Source organism: Anoplopoma fimbria, chromosome 2 (assembly GCF_027596085.1).
Source record: "Anoplopoma fimbria isolate UVic2021 breed Golden Eagle Sablefish chromosome 2, Afim_UVic_2022, whole genome shotgun sequence".
Taxonomy (NCBI): Eukaryota; Metazoa; Chordata; class Actinopteri; order Perciformes; family Anoplopomatidae; genus Anoplopoma; species Anoplopoma fimbria.
This window is the reverse complement of record NC_072450.1, coordinates 22,222,486-22,238,449: the sequence shown is the minus strand read 5'-3', so window position 1 is coordinate 22,238,449 and position 15,964 is coordinate 22,222,486. Positions and strand designations below refer to the sequence as shown.

Below are 15,964 nucleotides of genomic sequence, written 5' to 3'. Positions count from 1 at the left end.
AACATAAAGGCAATTTTAAACAATTTTAGTGCTACAACCTAGTATGTCAGGTACATCACATACACTCTGATTAGTACTGTTTTTTTAACAGCAGAGGACTGATTTGTAAAGAAATAGTAAAGGGCACTTGAAACAAATATTTCGTCACACAGGATTCAGAGAAAACAAAACTGAAAGAAAAATTACTTGGAAAAAACAAGTTATGAGTCAAAGGATTTTAAGCTTTGAACTCTCTGATAGCGCCTTTAAAGTGGAGAAAGATCTCAAATCCTTTACTTTGTAATTATTTACATAAGAGATAAAAACCAACATTTAAACTACTCCAAAGACCAAAAGAAGACATACGCAAAAAAACGTTGCCTTGCAGAGAGTTATTGCATATGTATTGTTGGATTAGCACTTTTAATGCAGTAATGTGCAAGCATAATTGAATCTTGACTTTGCTTACTGTTGAGTGGTTTAATCCATAGCGAATGTGAATTTAATGTATATGTAAGCAGATTAAACTGTCGACCCAGCAGCACATGAACTTATTAAAATTAACCTTAACAACTGGAACATACAGTACCAGTCAAAAGTTTGGACACACCTTCTCATTCAACTACTTTGAAGAATCTAAAATATAAAACATATTCTGGTTTGATAAGATAAGATAAGATAAAATAAGATAATCCTTTATTAGTCCCGCAGCTGGGCAATTTACAGGATTACAGCAGCATAGAGGATAGTGCAAACAAGAGACATAGTAAAAAAAACAAGATCAAAAATAAGTATTATAAATAAGCAAATGGGCAATAAAAAAAAACCCAGTAAAGAATCCACAGTAACTGAAATATTATATATACAGACAGAAACTATTATAACTATTGTATTGAGCAATAGTTTGTTGAGCATTTGTTTGTTTACCACATAATTCCATATGTGTTCCTTCATAGTTTGGATGTCTTCAATATTAATCTACAATGTAGAAAAAAATAAAAAATAAAGAAAAACCATTGAATGAGAAGGTGTGTCCAAACTTTTGACTGGTACTGTATATATATATAAAATAAAAATATATATAAAATAAAAAAGTAAAAATAAAGAAAAACCACTGAATGAGAAGGTGTGTCCAAACGTTGTGTTTTTTTTTTTTTTTTTTTTACTGGGGTGTTAATTAGGTGTACAAAGGCATTACACACACACACACGCACGGTGAAGAAGGGGAGGGAGGGAGGGAGGGATGCATCGTTACAAACTCCTGCCTGCACTTCTCAGAGCTCACTCCCCCTCCTGAGCCAGCACACAGAGGCGTGCAGTCTTCCTCTGCAGAGTGCGGACTCCGTTCGTCCAGAGAGGAGGGTTTAAACACGAAGTACAACCCGCAATGGGCCGGGAGCCGAACCGCACACAGCAGAAGACGGTCGCTTGAAATTGCATTGCGTTGTGAAGGATATGCGGGAGAAACCCACGACGGTTTAGGTTGCAGCAGTGGCTTTTACCCACCGACGGTCGGAAGTACCTGAATACCTGCAGTGAGAGAGAGAGAGAGAGAGAGAGAGAGAGAGACTACGACACGGGACGGGAGAAAGTTTCTCAAGCTCGGCTCAGACGCAGCGGTGAAACAATGCTGCTGACCCCGACACAGTGCCTCTCATCGGCCGCCCTGCTGGTGCTGCTGCTGGTGGTCGGCTGGTCCCACAGCAGTAAGTAAACAGTCACGTGCTAGGCGGCTAGCTCGCGCGCTAAGTCCCCTTTGACATGTGTGTGCAGGCTGATGATGATGATGATGATGCATGTTATTATCGTCATTAGTGGGGGTGTTTCGCAACCTTTCCTCTGCGGTGTTTGCAGTGCTTTAATACAGCAGAGCTGTTTGACCTTCTCCTGTGCTTTTCGTGTTCATTAATGCATTTTTTTGGGGGGGGTGGTGTATTTCTTTTCCTTTTTCTTTTTCTTTTTTTTTTTAAGTTTCGCTGTCTCCTCAAGATGCCAACCAGTTTCTGAGCAGACAGAGGAGAGCAAATCAGGTTTTCGAGGAGACGAAGCAAGGACACTTGGAGAGGGAGTGTGTGGAGGAAAAGTGCTCCAAAGAGGAGGCCAGAGAAGTGTTTGAAAACGACCCTGAGACGGTGAGTGTATTATGGCACCAAAACCCCCACTGAAGTTGTGCTTGTCAGTCCAAGGCTGCACACCTTCTGCAAGTGTGTTAACCAATGGAAACACTATCACCAGGTGAAATGGACCCCAAACTACACAATATTTGTTATAAAAACATAAAAGCTGCAAAGTCGGTTGTTTACATCATGTAGTATTGACTGTAAATCGATGACTGTAATGCATCAGCAGACTAATGACTCATTGTCTGGGCCGCTGGTGTTCATGCTCCAATAAATCCAGATTACTGATAGCTGTCAGTGCACATACTATTCCCAAGGCATGTTTTCATCTTCTTTATGTTTGTTTCTGTGACAAGACATTGAATCAGCTTATGACTAAGCTTTAATTTATGAAAAACAGTGAAGACGCTGCAATCTCTCCATTCCACATCATTCTCGTATGAACACACACTGTCCCTTGTGTGTCTAGAGATGCTATTCTTAAATATCCTTATGCACAACTGCATGTGAATTGTGCAAACAAACCAAATTCTGATTGGTCTCTTTGGGAGCTGATAAACTGTTTTCAAATCCAAACATGGGTTGAGAAATGTGTTTCAGTCAATCCCAGTAGTGCACACTGCCTCACTAATCTGTATGCTCCAACCCTCTTAATCCAACTCACTGTTTACCAACAAACAAAATCCCTCACACTGTGTATTCATGAATATTTGCTGCAGATTAGTTTTCATTCTATGTTCATGAATGGGCAGATTAGCCTTCTCATCCATGTGAACATGTAAGCCTATTGAATAAGTGCTATATTTGGTGCATATGCCAACAAGTCCCAAAGATAAAAATGACATAATGTGTCTGAAAAGTTTAAATGTGGGCCATTGGACTTTTCTGTCTTTTAACAGACACCTGCATGCGGTGAACTTCACAGGTAAATGCTACCCAGTCAGCTAAGTTTTAGTGTGGGCCATTTACAGTGCAGACTCTTGCCTAACTGTCAAAACATACCAGCAACAAGTATAACCTGATGTTGTTGAATGTTTGCTTAGCTGTTTGATTTTTAAGTGAGAGATTCAATGCGCTAGTGATGCTGTGTTCTTCATCGATCGCCCTTACTCTTGGAAGTTTTACCGTCGTGAGTTGTTGCAGCGAGGGAGTGAACGAGGCACGATGACTCAGTGACTACTGCTTAGATTAGTCGAGTGGGCAGACATGGAAGCTGATGGAGGTGAAGTTGATCTGGGTTCAGCGTAAAAGGTGAAGTCAGGTGACATTCGGTCTTAGTTGAGTTTGAATCAGCTGGACTTGCATCCCGATCAGAACAGTGTTTGCGTGCCTGGAAAAGCTGCAGGCTCATTCATAGCTGCATTATTCATTCTCAATGTGCTCGTCTCTGACTCTGCACTTTCCTCTGGTGCAGCTTTCTGGCTCTGCAGAGAGAGAGAGAGAGGGGGGTGTTCCTTGATACTCACGATTATCTTTGGGAACACACGCGATCACGCCAAGTTTCTGGTACCTCACTTGTTAGTTTATAAAAGAGTAAGAAGTCGTCAAAATTTATTTGAAGGATTATGTTTAGTAATAGCCCCAAACAAGTTTTAGGACCACATCTTAACCAAATGTAACTTACCTTTGCAAATAATCTTTTGCAGCAAATCAGGGGTATTATCAGGCTTTACGTTGTGTAATATGTTCCTAACTTTAGCAGACTTTTTTTATCTGATAACTGATTCTTGCAAGAGAGTTTTTCACATCAGCCTGCTGCATCTGGCTCCTACTGCAACAGCAGTTCTCTAAAGTCTCTATGCATCCAGAGCAGATCTTTCCACTGGTAGATCATCCCCAAATTCTGACCTACATGTGGAGGAGTCCTGCAGCCAGGAGGCGGGAGGGATGCTACTACTATCAGGAATGCAGAGAATTCTCACGGAGCCTTTGGCAAAGGGCCGCACCCATTAGAGAGAGCACAAAGACACCGAGATTAGAGTAATCATATTGTGATCTCTTATTGCACATTAAACACACACACATACACACACACAAATGCAAATGTCAAATTAAATGATGGTTTAAAAGTCTATTTTCACTCCCATGAGTGTGAGCACAGAGATCAGGCATGAAACAAAACCAAATCCTAGTTTATGTCAAGTATTAACGGACCCCCCACTAATCTTAAGCATTTATTTAGATTATCTTGTTCTGTTTTAGATTTTTGTTTAGATGCCTACATAACTTTATCCCTCTCTTTCCACCTCTTCTCCCTGCTTTAGGACTACTTCTATCCCAAGTATTTAGGTAAGTTTTCATTCTGACTAAAACACTTCATCTGATTGATGCAGACTCATTATATTTTGTTAATCTCTTTGTATACATTTTTTGTTTCCATGTAGCCTGCATGGACAAGTTTGGAGATGCTGAAAAGAAGAAACAGGATCTGATTACATGTGTTCACAGTAAGTGTTATGCTCCCTGTAATCTGTGAGTGGCAGTATTGTAGACAGGTTGATGGAAAGTCTTTTTCACATCCTTCCTTTCTGTCTGTCTTTTCACTGTTAGTATTACTAATTCCAGAGAGAGGCACCAAGTTGTAATCTGGGGCTGGGCTGCACTGCAGTATCACTGCTCTGCATCACACTGTGGCACATGCTCTCTCTAGGCTGAAAAGGAAAAAGAAGGAAACATGAAGAGAAGGAGACAGATTTTTTTTTTTACAACTCCATTGCAGTTTTTGCTGCGTGACACATCTGACTGATTCTGTGCGTTTGAGTGTGCTATATGTGCGTGAGCCCAGGTATCCGTGAGTAACATTGCAGCACTTTGCTACAGTGATGCTGCAGATTGGTGAATAAGTGACACACCCCTTCAGTCGTCACATTCTCGCTCATTCACTCATTATCTCTGGGTGACTGCATCAGCATCTTCGTGATTTGGCTCAGCGAAGGAGTGACGTGAAGAAAAAGTCTGATGTGAGTGGAGCACATTTCTGCTGCATCAGGATACAAGAGACCAACCCGGCTTTACTGCTATTGGCTGAGGAACCTCGGGGGGGGGTTCCATGACTCAGCTGCAGCATCATGACACGCTAGCTCCCCAACTATCTCTCTCTCTCTCTCTCCCCCACGTTTCTCTCTCTAACTAACAAATCTCTGCCCATCTGTCTTCTGCCTCAGAGCAGAGCAGAGCAGTGTCGTGGTGGGTGGTGGATTATGACATTCCATTTATAGAATATTTAGGACATGGGATTTTAGAAACATGGCATGTTGTGGAAAGGTACAGTTTCAACTTCATATTTGCACATACCAGAAGCACAGCAGACAGTGTTAATTCCCCCACTCCTTCCTGATTCTGTTATCTTAGTCTGCAGTTTGCATAAAAATTGCTCTACAGAAAAAAAGGAATCATTAAAAACACATCTTCCCATTCTCTAGCATAAACTGTAAGTGACATGGATTGTTGCTGCTCAGTAAACTTTGGAGGGCTTATGCAATTCGACATTGTGGTAGCCCACAGTGCTTTATTTAATTCAATAAGATGTTGACATGCTGTTAAGGGACCTTAATATGTTATGCAGAGGAAACCAGTGAGGCTCCTGCTGTTAGTAACCCTGCTTGTTCATAGACCCCAACGTATTACTAACCATGAAGCTTTGGTGAAGTTGGTCCGATTCAATTCATTCATGAAGTTATTTATATGTAAAGTATTTGACATCATCATGCTGAAAAAGTTTCCCATGTGAGCTTATCTCTCTCCTGTTCCCCTTGTTTTCTTCAGACACTGTCCTTTTCCCTCTCTCTGAACTCTAACATGCCCAGACATGTCGGGCAGTCAAAACTCCACTGCTGGGAAAGGGAAAGTGGATGGGGAGAGAAAAGATTTATGCATGTGCTCTCTTACACAAGCTTGGAGTGAAAGAGAGCTCAAGTGAAAATATTTAATAGAAGAGTAAGACAAACAAACCGAAAATTAGAATTTTCGTCTGGTCTTGTTTCTTTGTGAGCTAGAGGTCAGGTATGCTGGGAAGGACAGAATTAGGGCATCTCTGGCAGGAGGGCTTAGCCAGCATTAGGCTATTTATATTGAACTCCTGATATGCAGAACATAAGAGATGTCCTTCCTCTGTCTGGTGTCAATTTACAGCTACACGCATTGTATGCATCTGGTTTGAGCAGACTCCATTTTAAAGCAATATTAACCTTCCTCCGTGTCTGTCTGTATTTGTTTTTCTCTCACTTGAAGATATTCCAGACCAATGCTCTCCTTCTCCCTGTAACGCCAGAGGTACGGTGCGCTGCGAGGACAAAAAGGGGGACTTCCTCTGTCACTGTTTCACAGGCTGGGCAGGAGCCAGATGTGAGAAAGGTACTGTCATCGCTATGGAAAGTGAGAGAGGAGGTTTAGTTGGACACTGTGTGCTAGAGCTCAGCCGAGGTTGGATTTTTGCACCGTCACTCTGTGTCATATCCAGCGTCTCTTGATAGGTGTCAGAGTCTTTGTGACCTTGCTCCTGACAGCCAACTCCTGACTCGTACACTGATAAGAAAGATCTGGCTTTCCAGCCCTTATTTTAGTCATATCATTTTCAAATACTTTCACTGTTTTTCATCATGTTGATGGGAATGTTGGGAGTGTTTCTGTTCTGTTTTCTTACAATTGCAACTGTTGTTGTTTCCTATGCCTCTTTGTTATCCAACTGTTGCTGCTGCTGTTATTAACGATGTGTGAATGGCGTGTCAGGTCAATATGAACTGCATGTACGGGAACTCACAACAGTAATCTATTTGTCTCATTAGAGGTCAAAGCTATTTACTGTGTATGGACATGAGGGGAGGTTTGCGCAGAAAGATGGAGAAAGGATTTCACTATAACAAGGGAAATGTAACACATATAAAGTGTATAAGCAGGAACTGGAAAACGCACACAATGCATACACACAGACCCACTGTGAGGGTGAGGGAAACATGTTGATTTATGGCACAGCCACCATTCCACACATTTCCACTGTGACTCATCCTGCCACCTTACTGTGAGAGGAAACCAGAACAGATTCAGTTTGACTCGGTCTGAGCCTTTTCCACTTGACGACCGCCCTCCTCCTAAACACTCCGCTGCAACACTCAGCTGCAATGACCTAGTGTGGCAGTTATTTGTGAGCCGTTGAACAAAAACTAGAAATTCATATGACATTGAAGTGAGCTTTTCGAACTGTATGAAACTGGCAACTCACACCGTGCGCTCCTATTTAGAACTTCAAAATGAAACTTTTCAAAATGGGTTACGTTTTACTACAACCATATCCTGAGTTACTATGGGAAATCTTAACACCAGCCAAACAGCATAGTGCTGCTCAAAGCCCACGATGATGCTTTTCCTGCGTTCATTTTCACTCTGCCATCATCTTACTTGCAGATGTCGACGAGTGCAGCAAGAAAAATGGAGGGTGTGACCACGAGTGCAACAACACTATGGGCAGTTACCGCTGCTCCTGTCACCATGGCTACATGCTGGTAGGACGCCACATGTGTAACGGTAAGCACACCATCCAACGGCTTGAATCATGGCAATACTTTAGCTTCAAATAACACACTCAGACTTTTCGTTTTTATTATTTAAACCACATCGAACTACATAAAAAAAAATATATAAAAATATACATTTTATAAATATATGAAACTAATTTGTTAGGATTTTGAATGCAAGTGTTTTTTGGTTGAGGTCCTTTTAGTAAGCCTAGGTCTGTTATTCTGTCTTGTGACATAATTATCATTGTGAAGAGTAACTGGTTTAGTTAATGAATTAGGCCTCTCAGACCCTTTGCCAGGTCCAACATCACAAACTCATGTTGTGCAAGCAATCATTGGTTGAACCCAAAAATGGTGTTTTCTGTGTAAATATTTATTTCAGTGTAAATGGGACGTAGTTTCAGTGAAGGCTGGAGTGAGCCTTTTGATTCAAGTAGCCAAACAATCAGGACTTTCATTTACTAGCATCTGTCTTGTGGCTGATTTTAATTTCGCCACGATGTATTTTCCTGACACTAATGAAGTTCACAAATAACCTCCACAGATCATGTCCTTCCCTCTGAGGAGTTGACTTTATGGTCTTACTCGTTCTGTAGAAAATCTACCGGACTTTGACCCGCCCAGCTGACCACGTTTTGTTTTCTTTCAGATGTGGACGAGTGTGAGGACCCAGGTGTGTGTGGAACAGCACGGTGTGACAATAAGGAGGGCAGCTATGATTGCTTGTGTGATGTCGGCCACGTCTACGACAATGAAACCAAGAGCTGTGTTGGTGAGTGTGTATACGCACACACCAAGACACACAAACACACGGTTTCATGAGAACTAAGTGAGGAGCAGCTTCAGCCCCAGCAGGACTTGATGCAGCTGTGTTGTGGGGTCAGGAAAGGAATGCAAAGACATTCGGAGAAACTCTGTATAAGTAGGCAACAGGTCACCATCTCCATGCATGGTGAAAAAGTTAGATTCGCAGGGAAAAATAAATTCACGGTGACCCTGGGGTTCACCTTTGCTTTCTGATGGAAAACATGTTCAGGGCAGAAATGGTTATTAAAGCAAAATAAATGAGTTAAAGCCAAAATAAAGAAGTCATAATTCACAAACACACAAAAAGATATACCCTGGTTTACAGGTTAGAGACGTCTTTAAAAAGTCATCTTTAACACACCTGCTTCGCACAGGCAATGATTTGAAAACACAATGGCAGCAGCATCACCAACCCTTAACTTCAAGAAGCCTTGGACTTTCATAAATGTAATGTTAAGAGCCCACGATGTGCAAATATAATATTGTATACTGTATGATTTTAAAAAATTGAATCACAGGTTTCCTGAGAGGCATTAGCTAACTACTCAACATGCAATTTTATACTCAAGCAATGAAAGGATTTCCAAGGCCAAAAACCCGCTGTCTTGCTATTTAATAAGATAACATAATAAGATAAACAACCACATCCTCAGGTCTGTTGGTAGAAACATTAAACCAAAGTCATCAATCACTCCTGTGCCCTGTTTTTGCTCTGCAGAGGAAACCAGACTTTTCATAACCTCAGTGTCCCTCCTCTGAGAATTAACGTTTATTATAGCCAACCTTCTCATGGCCATGTAAGGTTGTCTATGAAGCGGGGAGAAACCACCGTCAGAGAACACTCCACTCAAGTGTTGTTTGCATTCCTGGATATGTTGACAGGAAACACATCTGATCATTTTTGAGTGTTTTAGATCCTTTTTTTAATTCCTCCACAGATGGGACTCTGATAATTCACCAACTCTCTGATAGCCTGTAACCCTTTATACCTCGCTCATGACTTTCATCTCTCCTTCTCTTTTTACATCTTCAAACTGCTCTATCACTCGTCAGATGTGAATGAGTGTGATGCGGGTGTGTGTGCAGAGGAGTGTCTGAACACTCCGGGGGGTTTCCGTTGCTACTGTGATGGTCGTCAGGGCATGAAGCTGGGCCGGGACCTCAGGAGCTGTAAGGTGAAATACATTAACTGTGGCAAATATTTACCAGGACATTTCATACTTAAGCTCTCACCTTTATGGTTAAATGTGAACCGTAAACTACACTCTCGATCTGTTAAACCATTTTAAATTAGTCAAGTGTTGCATATGCACATGGTTCTCGTGAAGTAGCAGCATGCGTTTACTCTAGTTTTATGTTTGTGTTTTTCACAGAATATAACTCCCTGTATGTCGCCGTCTCTGAAGAGGAACTCCCGTTCCCTCTACCTGGGCCGCATGTTCAGCGGCGTGCCAGTGGTGAGGCTGCGTTTCCGCCGGAGGATTCAAACTGGGTGAGAAAGTAATGTTTTGATGCTCCACAGTAGTCACCTGACCAAAACATCACCCCTTTTTTTCCATTTATACCCTTGTTACAGTAAGTATAAAGACAGGTAAATGATTAAATGGACTCTTCCGGCCTGCTGGTTGGTTCTGATAAGACTGTGTTAGTTTCACTAATGAGAATACATGAGGAAAGTTTTTACTATTATTCTGTGTTGCATCAGGAAATGTATCAATATCAAAACATGTTGCATAACTTTCTGCATGATTGTCGATTTCTGAGAATTGGAAGATAAAATAATTCAGTGTTAACAAGCAATGAGCTGATTCCAAAACCATTTTTTTTAATGGACATGGTCGTATATAAATGATACAGCAAGTTTAACGGTATCTTGGTTTGATATCAGAAAGGCAACATTTTTATTTTTTTACCATACATGGTCACACTGTGAAGTCATATCAGCTAATTCTTAAATAATGTCTAATATTAGCTGGGAAAATCCCAACCATGTAGTTTGAGTGCCAAGTGGATCCCTGATAAAATAATTTTGGTCACTCAGAGGAATTGTTATCTTCCTGTCCCTTTTCTCCTTATTTTCCCTTTATTTCATGTTTATTCTCAATTATCTTTGTCATACTAACTTATTTAAATGTACGCTCTGTCACTGCTACCCGACTCCCAGCTTTTCTGCAGAGTTTGACTTCCGCAGCTACGACCCTGAGGGAGTGATCTTCTTCGCCGGAGGTCACCTAAACAGCTCCTGGATTGTTCTGGCAATGCACCATGGGAAGCTGGAACTACAGCTTAAATACGGCACAATCAGTAGGGTCACCAGCAGCGGACCTTTTGTTAATGACGGCCGGTGGAGAAAGGTTAGAGGTTTCTGTCATGAACAGTAATCTACTGTCTACATGAGCTGGTTGAAGGCTTCCTTTTAAATGTCTTGTTTTCCTCTCAGATCTCGGTGGAGGAGCAGGGGCGGAGTCTTGTGCTAAAGATTGACAAGGAGGCCGTCATGAAGATTGCAGTAAACGGTGATCTGTTTACGCTCAAGAAAGGCATGCACGAACTCAACCTCACCGTGGGAGGAGTCCCCTTCAGAGAGGACGGCCTAGTCAATCAGGTGTTTATTTGTATGTGCTTGTGTATAATATGGAACATGTACCAAAGAGAAATGTTCCTTACATATTTCTCAACTGGTGTTATTATCACATAGGTGAATCCCCGTCTGGATGGCTGTATGAAGGACTGGAGGTGGTTGACTGGCGAAGATACGTCCATACAAGAAACCGTCCGGACCAACGACAACATGCAGTGTTTCAGCACCGAGGATCCCGGAGCGTACTTCCCCGGCACAGGCTTCGCTCTCTTCAACATCAGCTATGGTGCAGTGTGTGCATGTGTAGGAGTGTTGTGCATAGCGTGACTCGGGATTGCATATCTTTGCCTAATGGCCTCTCCTTGAAGGAACTGGTCGATGTTCAATTTTGTTTGGGTGAATGTCGGCTCCCGTCATTGCCTGCAGTTTGTTTGTGGATAAAGTTCATGACCTGCTGTTCTCTCTCTTCCTGTTATCATCACTTCAGAACCACAGAACCTGAGCGTACACTTGAACCTGCGTCCAACTTCTGCGATCGGAGTGCTGTTTGCACTTGTTCACCAGGAAAGAGTCCCTCTCTCCATCGCTCTGGCAGACTATTATCCCGGCACTGATGAATGGCGAGATGTGAGAACTTAAATGCTCATCGTGTGTGTGTGTGTGTGTGTGTGTGTTTGTTAAATGAGTTACCGTGTTTGATCTCAACACTGACCTTTTGTGTGCCTTCAGTTTGTTCTGGTATCTGTAGGTGATGTCATCATTGCCAGATCTCCTGCCCCACTGTGTGACGGCGAGAGTCATGTAATCCATGTGACAATCTCAGGAAACCAAACCCAGCTGCTGGTCGATGGCCAGTCTGGACGTAGTGAAGACACCGAAATTCCTTTTGACGTCCTGTCACAGTCCAGCACCTTTATAGGAGGCCTACCTGGTGAGGGGACACACATTTATGTAGACATTTAGTAGGATGTGATTCATGCAGTATGTAGGAGTAAGCAGTAAAAGTGTTGCTAAGTACTTCAAATAATTAAAACAGTAGGTGCATCTAAAGCTGCCAGACATCATTATATACTCAGGTGGAAATGAAGGATTCATAATTAATTTATAATGTGAGAAACATGTAATTACAAATAATTCTGCACATTTTTGTTGGGTATTCATGTATTTTACTTCAACGAGGATACATTTTTGCTCTTGAACCTGTTCAGGGACAAACAAGTATTTGGCACATGAAGATTTCATGATTGCAAAGCCACACAAAACCTTGTTTGTGCGGCACATTCAGTTTTCCTGAGCTGATCAGCTGAATTACATAAAGATTAGACTTTCCTGACAATCTCTGTTTCTGAACACTCTCATGTTTCCTCATGTCAGCAAAAAACAGTCTTATCTAGGGAGTAGTGAGGAAGGGAGATTCCTGCTAAATTTCCAGCATTTATGAGTGTCTCACTTTGTTTTCATGTACGGAAGTTAGCAAACCATAACAATGACACATAGTTGTCACTTCTGCTTTGACTGTCAGCTGATTAAATAACTCAGGATCCAGCATTTCCCAAACTGGAAAGAAAATACAAGATTTCATTTTTTTTTCTCTCTTTGATGAGAAATGTCATGTATATATGATAAAAAGTGTTGGTCAATGCGTTAACTGAGTCTGACTGATTCAACACACAGACTTTGCACACTCAGGGTTAGCGCTCCCACACAGTCTTATCTTGTTTATCTGCTTGATCACATGTTGTTGTTTCTTCACTCAGATGTTTCTCTGGCGTCCACGCTGGTGTCGGCGCACTACAGCGGCTGTATGGAGGTCAGTGTTAACGGACAGCTGCTGGACTTGGACCAGGCCATCCACAAACACAACGACATCCGCTCACACTCCTGCCCCCTGCTGGACTCTCACCAATGACCAGCGCAATAGTCTGCCAAAGCTGATCCATTAGCAGTTCATTGAGGCAATGGGGATTTTTCCAATATACTGATCTTTAACCAGGAGGGAGATGTTTTGGATTGGAATGTTTAAAAAAAACAAAAGCTGGACCAGGCGTTGTGGTTCAGCTGGAGCCTTAGCCCAGGGTCACCCTGTCCTATTACTGTGATGACACTGCTGTCTAGATGCATTTGCAGGGATTTTCACAGTATTCTCAGTAAAATAACTCAGTAAGGCAGTTAGTCAGCCAATGAGCAATGTCCCTGGTAATAGGCAGAAGATATGGGAATAAATGCTGCACAACATTGCCTCAAAAACTGCCCATGAATCACAGCCTCTGAAGCCCACAAGAACACGCAGGGCCTTATCTAGATCAATGTCCGATGGTTGGTCTTGGGTCAGCCTACTATGCCTGGCATCCTGTGCTTTAAATCCAGATCTGACTGGGACTTTGTAGGCTGTGACTCTTCGCTGCAGCAACTGAGCTGATAGAGCTGTGGTCATGTTGCTTACATCCAGTCCCCCTAAGGCCCACGTCGCTTGAAATAATCAGGTGTTCATGTAGAATCTGAAAAAATGAAAAAAATGGGGACCAGAAATACAGTCCTTCATCAGCTACCCTACTCAGAGAAAATGTGTGACTAGGTGCTCAGATCTTCGTGAGTGTCTGGCGCATAATGACTTTAGGGGGTTGATCGGGGACTAAATAGATGTTATTTGCTCCTAACAAGCTGAATCCCCTCCGTCACCACAACAGGGGTGGCGTGGTATTAGGCACAACTTTGTGTTCCGTAGAAAAACCTTGCACATTGTTGCAGGTAGCAATGGACTGCGTTTGAAGCCATTTTATTGATTTCCTCTCGACTAAAGCAGCACTCCATGTCTGCCTGCAACCTTAAAAATCAACCATGTGCCTACAAAGACAACCAACCCAAACTTCACGACAGCTTCCCTCCTAACAGTTGAATCATTTCACAAAGGTGCAGTACTGTAACACACAAACAGAGCTAAAGCTTCTCCTAACAAAATGTTGTACTCATTGCAGTTAATACACTATGCATTACCACTTATGCATTTTGGAGTATAACAGTCTTTTAAAGACACCTTGATTCTCAATAATCTTCCATCACTAACTTCATCACAAAGGCCCCTTCATTCCCTCAGAATCACCCACTCACATTTAATACCTGCCAAATACCGATCTGAGGATGATATATTAGTCTCAGAAGCACAGGGAGACAGGAAGGGGCCCTTACAATGAAGGAGAGAGAGTGAGCACTGCATCAAACGCACCACACAAGCTACTGAGAGAAAAAAAGAGTGCGCTGTAATATACTGAAAATGTAAATAATGTGACTGTACAATGCTTTGTAGAAGACAGAAAACAAAAACACTACCTTCTTCTCACTGAGTTTTCCTGCACATTTAAGTTATAACAGAACAATAATCTGAGTCTACGAACTTCATCTGCTTCCTGCAAATGGGGATCAAAGTATCATACATCTTTAGGGACCCTTTTTTAAAATTTGATTTTATAGGTGCTGAGCAAATCAAAACACAATAAAAACAAAGAATGTCAGGAGCATTGGGACTGCGAATGCCAAAAGAGCTCCAGTGTTATTTTACTACCCTCTGTAATGTATAATTTTCAAGTTTTCTGATGAATGAATGCCAGATTATAGAGCTTGATGAGTTATTATTTTGTTTTTTTATCATGTGTTGTATATTGTACTTGTCTTTAGTTTTCATTTTTCACTTTAACTGCCAATATGTGTACAATGCTGAGAGGAGTCTGCCTTTTGAGTTTTAACTTCCCTCAACAGTGAAAATCCTATTTAAAAACAAAAATAAAAGCAGTTGTATGAACATTAAAGAGTAAAATTGTATTTTCAAAAATGCATTTGTATGCTGTGTGATTACTGTATCAAACTCTTCATGTCTTGCTGAGTGACCGACATGTTATTGTCATAAACTCATGGTTTACCAAATAAGCTACAGCTTTTGACTGTTTTGAGTTGAACAAAATAATTGTATCCCTCATGAATTGGAACTTTTTATTTGTAAGAGGAAAAATTGTGTGATTTACATGGAAAGTTCATCTTTAAGGTGAAACAATACTATGAAAACACCTGGTACTGGAGTAAAAGAAGTACTGGTTAAATTTAAAATGTGGAATTTTAAGGTAAAAGTTCAACATTTTAGGAAATACACTTAATTGCTTTCTTGGCAAGCAAGCAAATTAATAATTCCCTAAAATGTCAAACTGTGCCTTTAAATGTGAGACTTTGATGAAGCCCTTACTCAACATTTATTTGTTTGCATCAGTGAATATGCATTCCTTAAAGTTGCCTCTTTAATACATATTGTATTTTATAGCTGCTACAGCATCCCATCCCACAGCAGTTAACATGCATCATCAATAATATATACAGTGTATTGACTTCAAAGTGCACATTAAACGATTCACACTTACATAATGAAATAACAGCAACATCATGGTTGTTTACCCTCCATTTCACATTTCAAGAAAGCCCTTTTAAATTGTTCATACATTAGTTAGTATATAGTGAGACAATGAAGAACTTTAATCTAGTCTACACATATTAGAATATAAATCAGATCACAGTCAAGTATAATACTAAACACCTCTTCACGTGTAATGTGTAAGCTTCTTAAGGCCAGCTTTAGGTTAAGGTAATATGTTTTTGGGAAACACTCATTTGCTTTCTTGCTTTATTTTCTGTTTAGATTAAACTATGGAGATATATGGTATTAATAAATGAGATTTACGGGCTCTGGTGGGAGGATTTTGTTTCTGTTGTACAGATCCAGTCTAGCTGTTTCCCCCTGTTTCAGGTCGTGCTAAGCTAAGTTAGCTGGCTGATGAGAGGGGTATCAATCTCCTCATGTTACTCAAGAGAAGCAAGAAAGCAAAAAAGCATATTTCCCAAACCGTTTCCTTTTAATAAATTCACATTAAATAACTTAATCATGTCTATTTAATCACACTACATAGCTATAAATCTGTCTCTCC

General features: G+C 41.1%; 1 protein-coding gene across 1 annotated transcript; it reads left to right on the top strand.

Annotated features, from left to right (window-relative positions):
- The first annotated feature begins 1,243 nt into the window (after positions 1 to 1,243).
- Positions 1,244 to 14,828, top strand: gas6 (growth arrest-specific 6). Its single transcript, XM_054611270.1, has 15 exons — positions 1,244 to 1,685; positions 1,951 to 2,111; positions 4,364 to 4,388; positions 4,484 to 4,546; positions 6,330 to 6,452; positions 7,500 to 7,619; positions 8,262 to 8,384; positions 9,473 to 9,594; positions 9,793 to 9,911; positions 10,584 to 10,773; positions 10,860 to 11,024; positions 11,118 to 11,286; positions 11,488 to 11,627; positions 11,730 to 11,931; positions 12,758 to 14,828. The coding sequence occupies exons 1-15, from the start codon at positions 1,607 to 1,609 to the stop codon at positions 12,907 to 12,909; spliced, it is 1,953 nt and encodes a 650-aa protein (XP_054467245.1). The 5' UTR covers positions 1,244 to 1,606; the 3' UTR covers positions 12,910 to 14,828.
- The last annotated feature ends 1,136 nt before the right edge of the window (positions 14,829 to 15,964 follow it).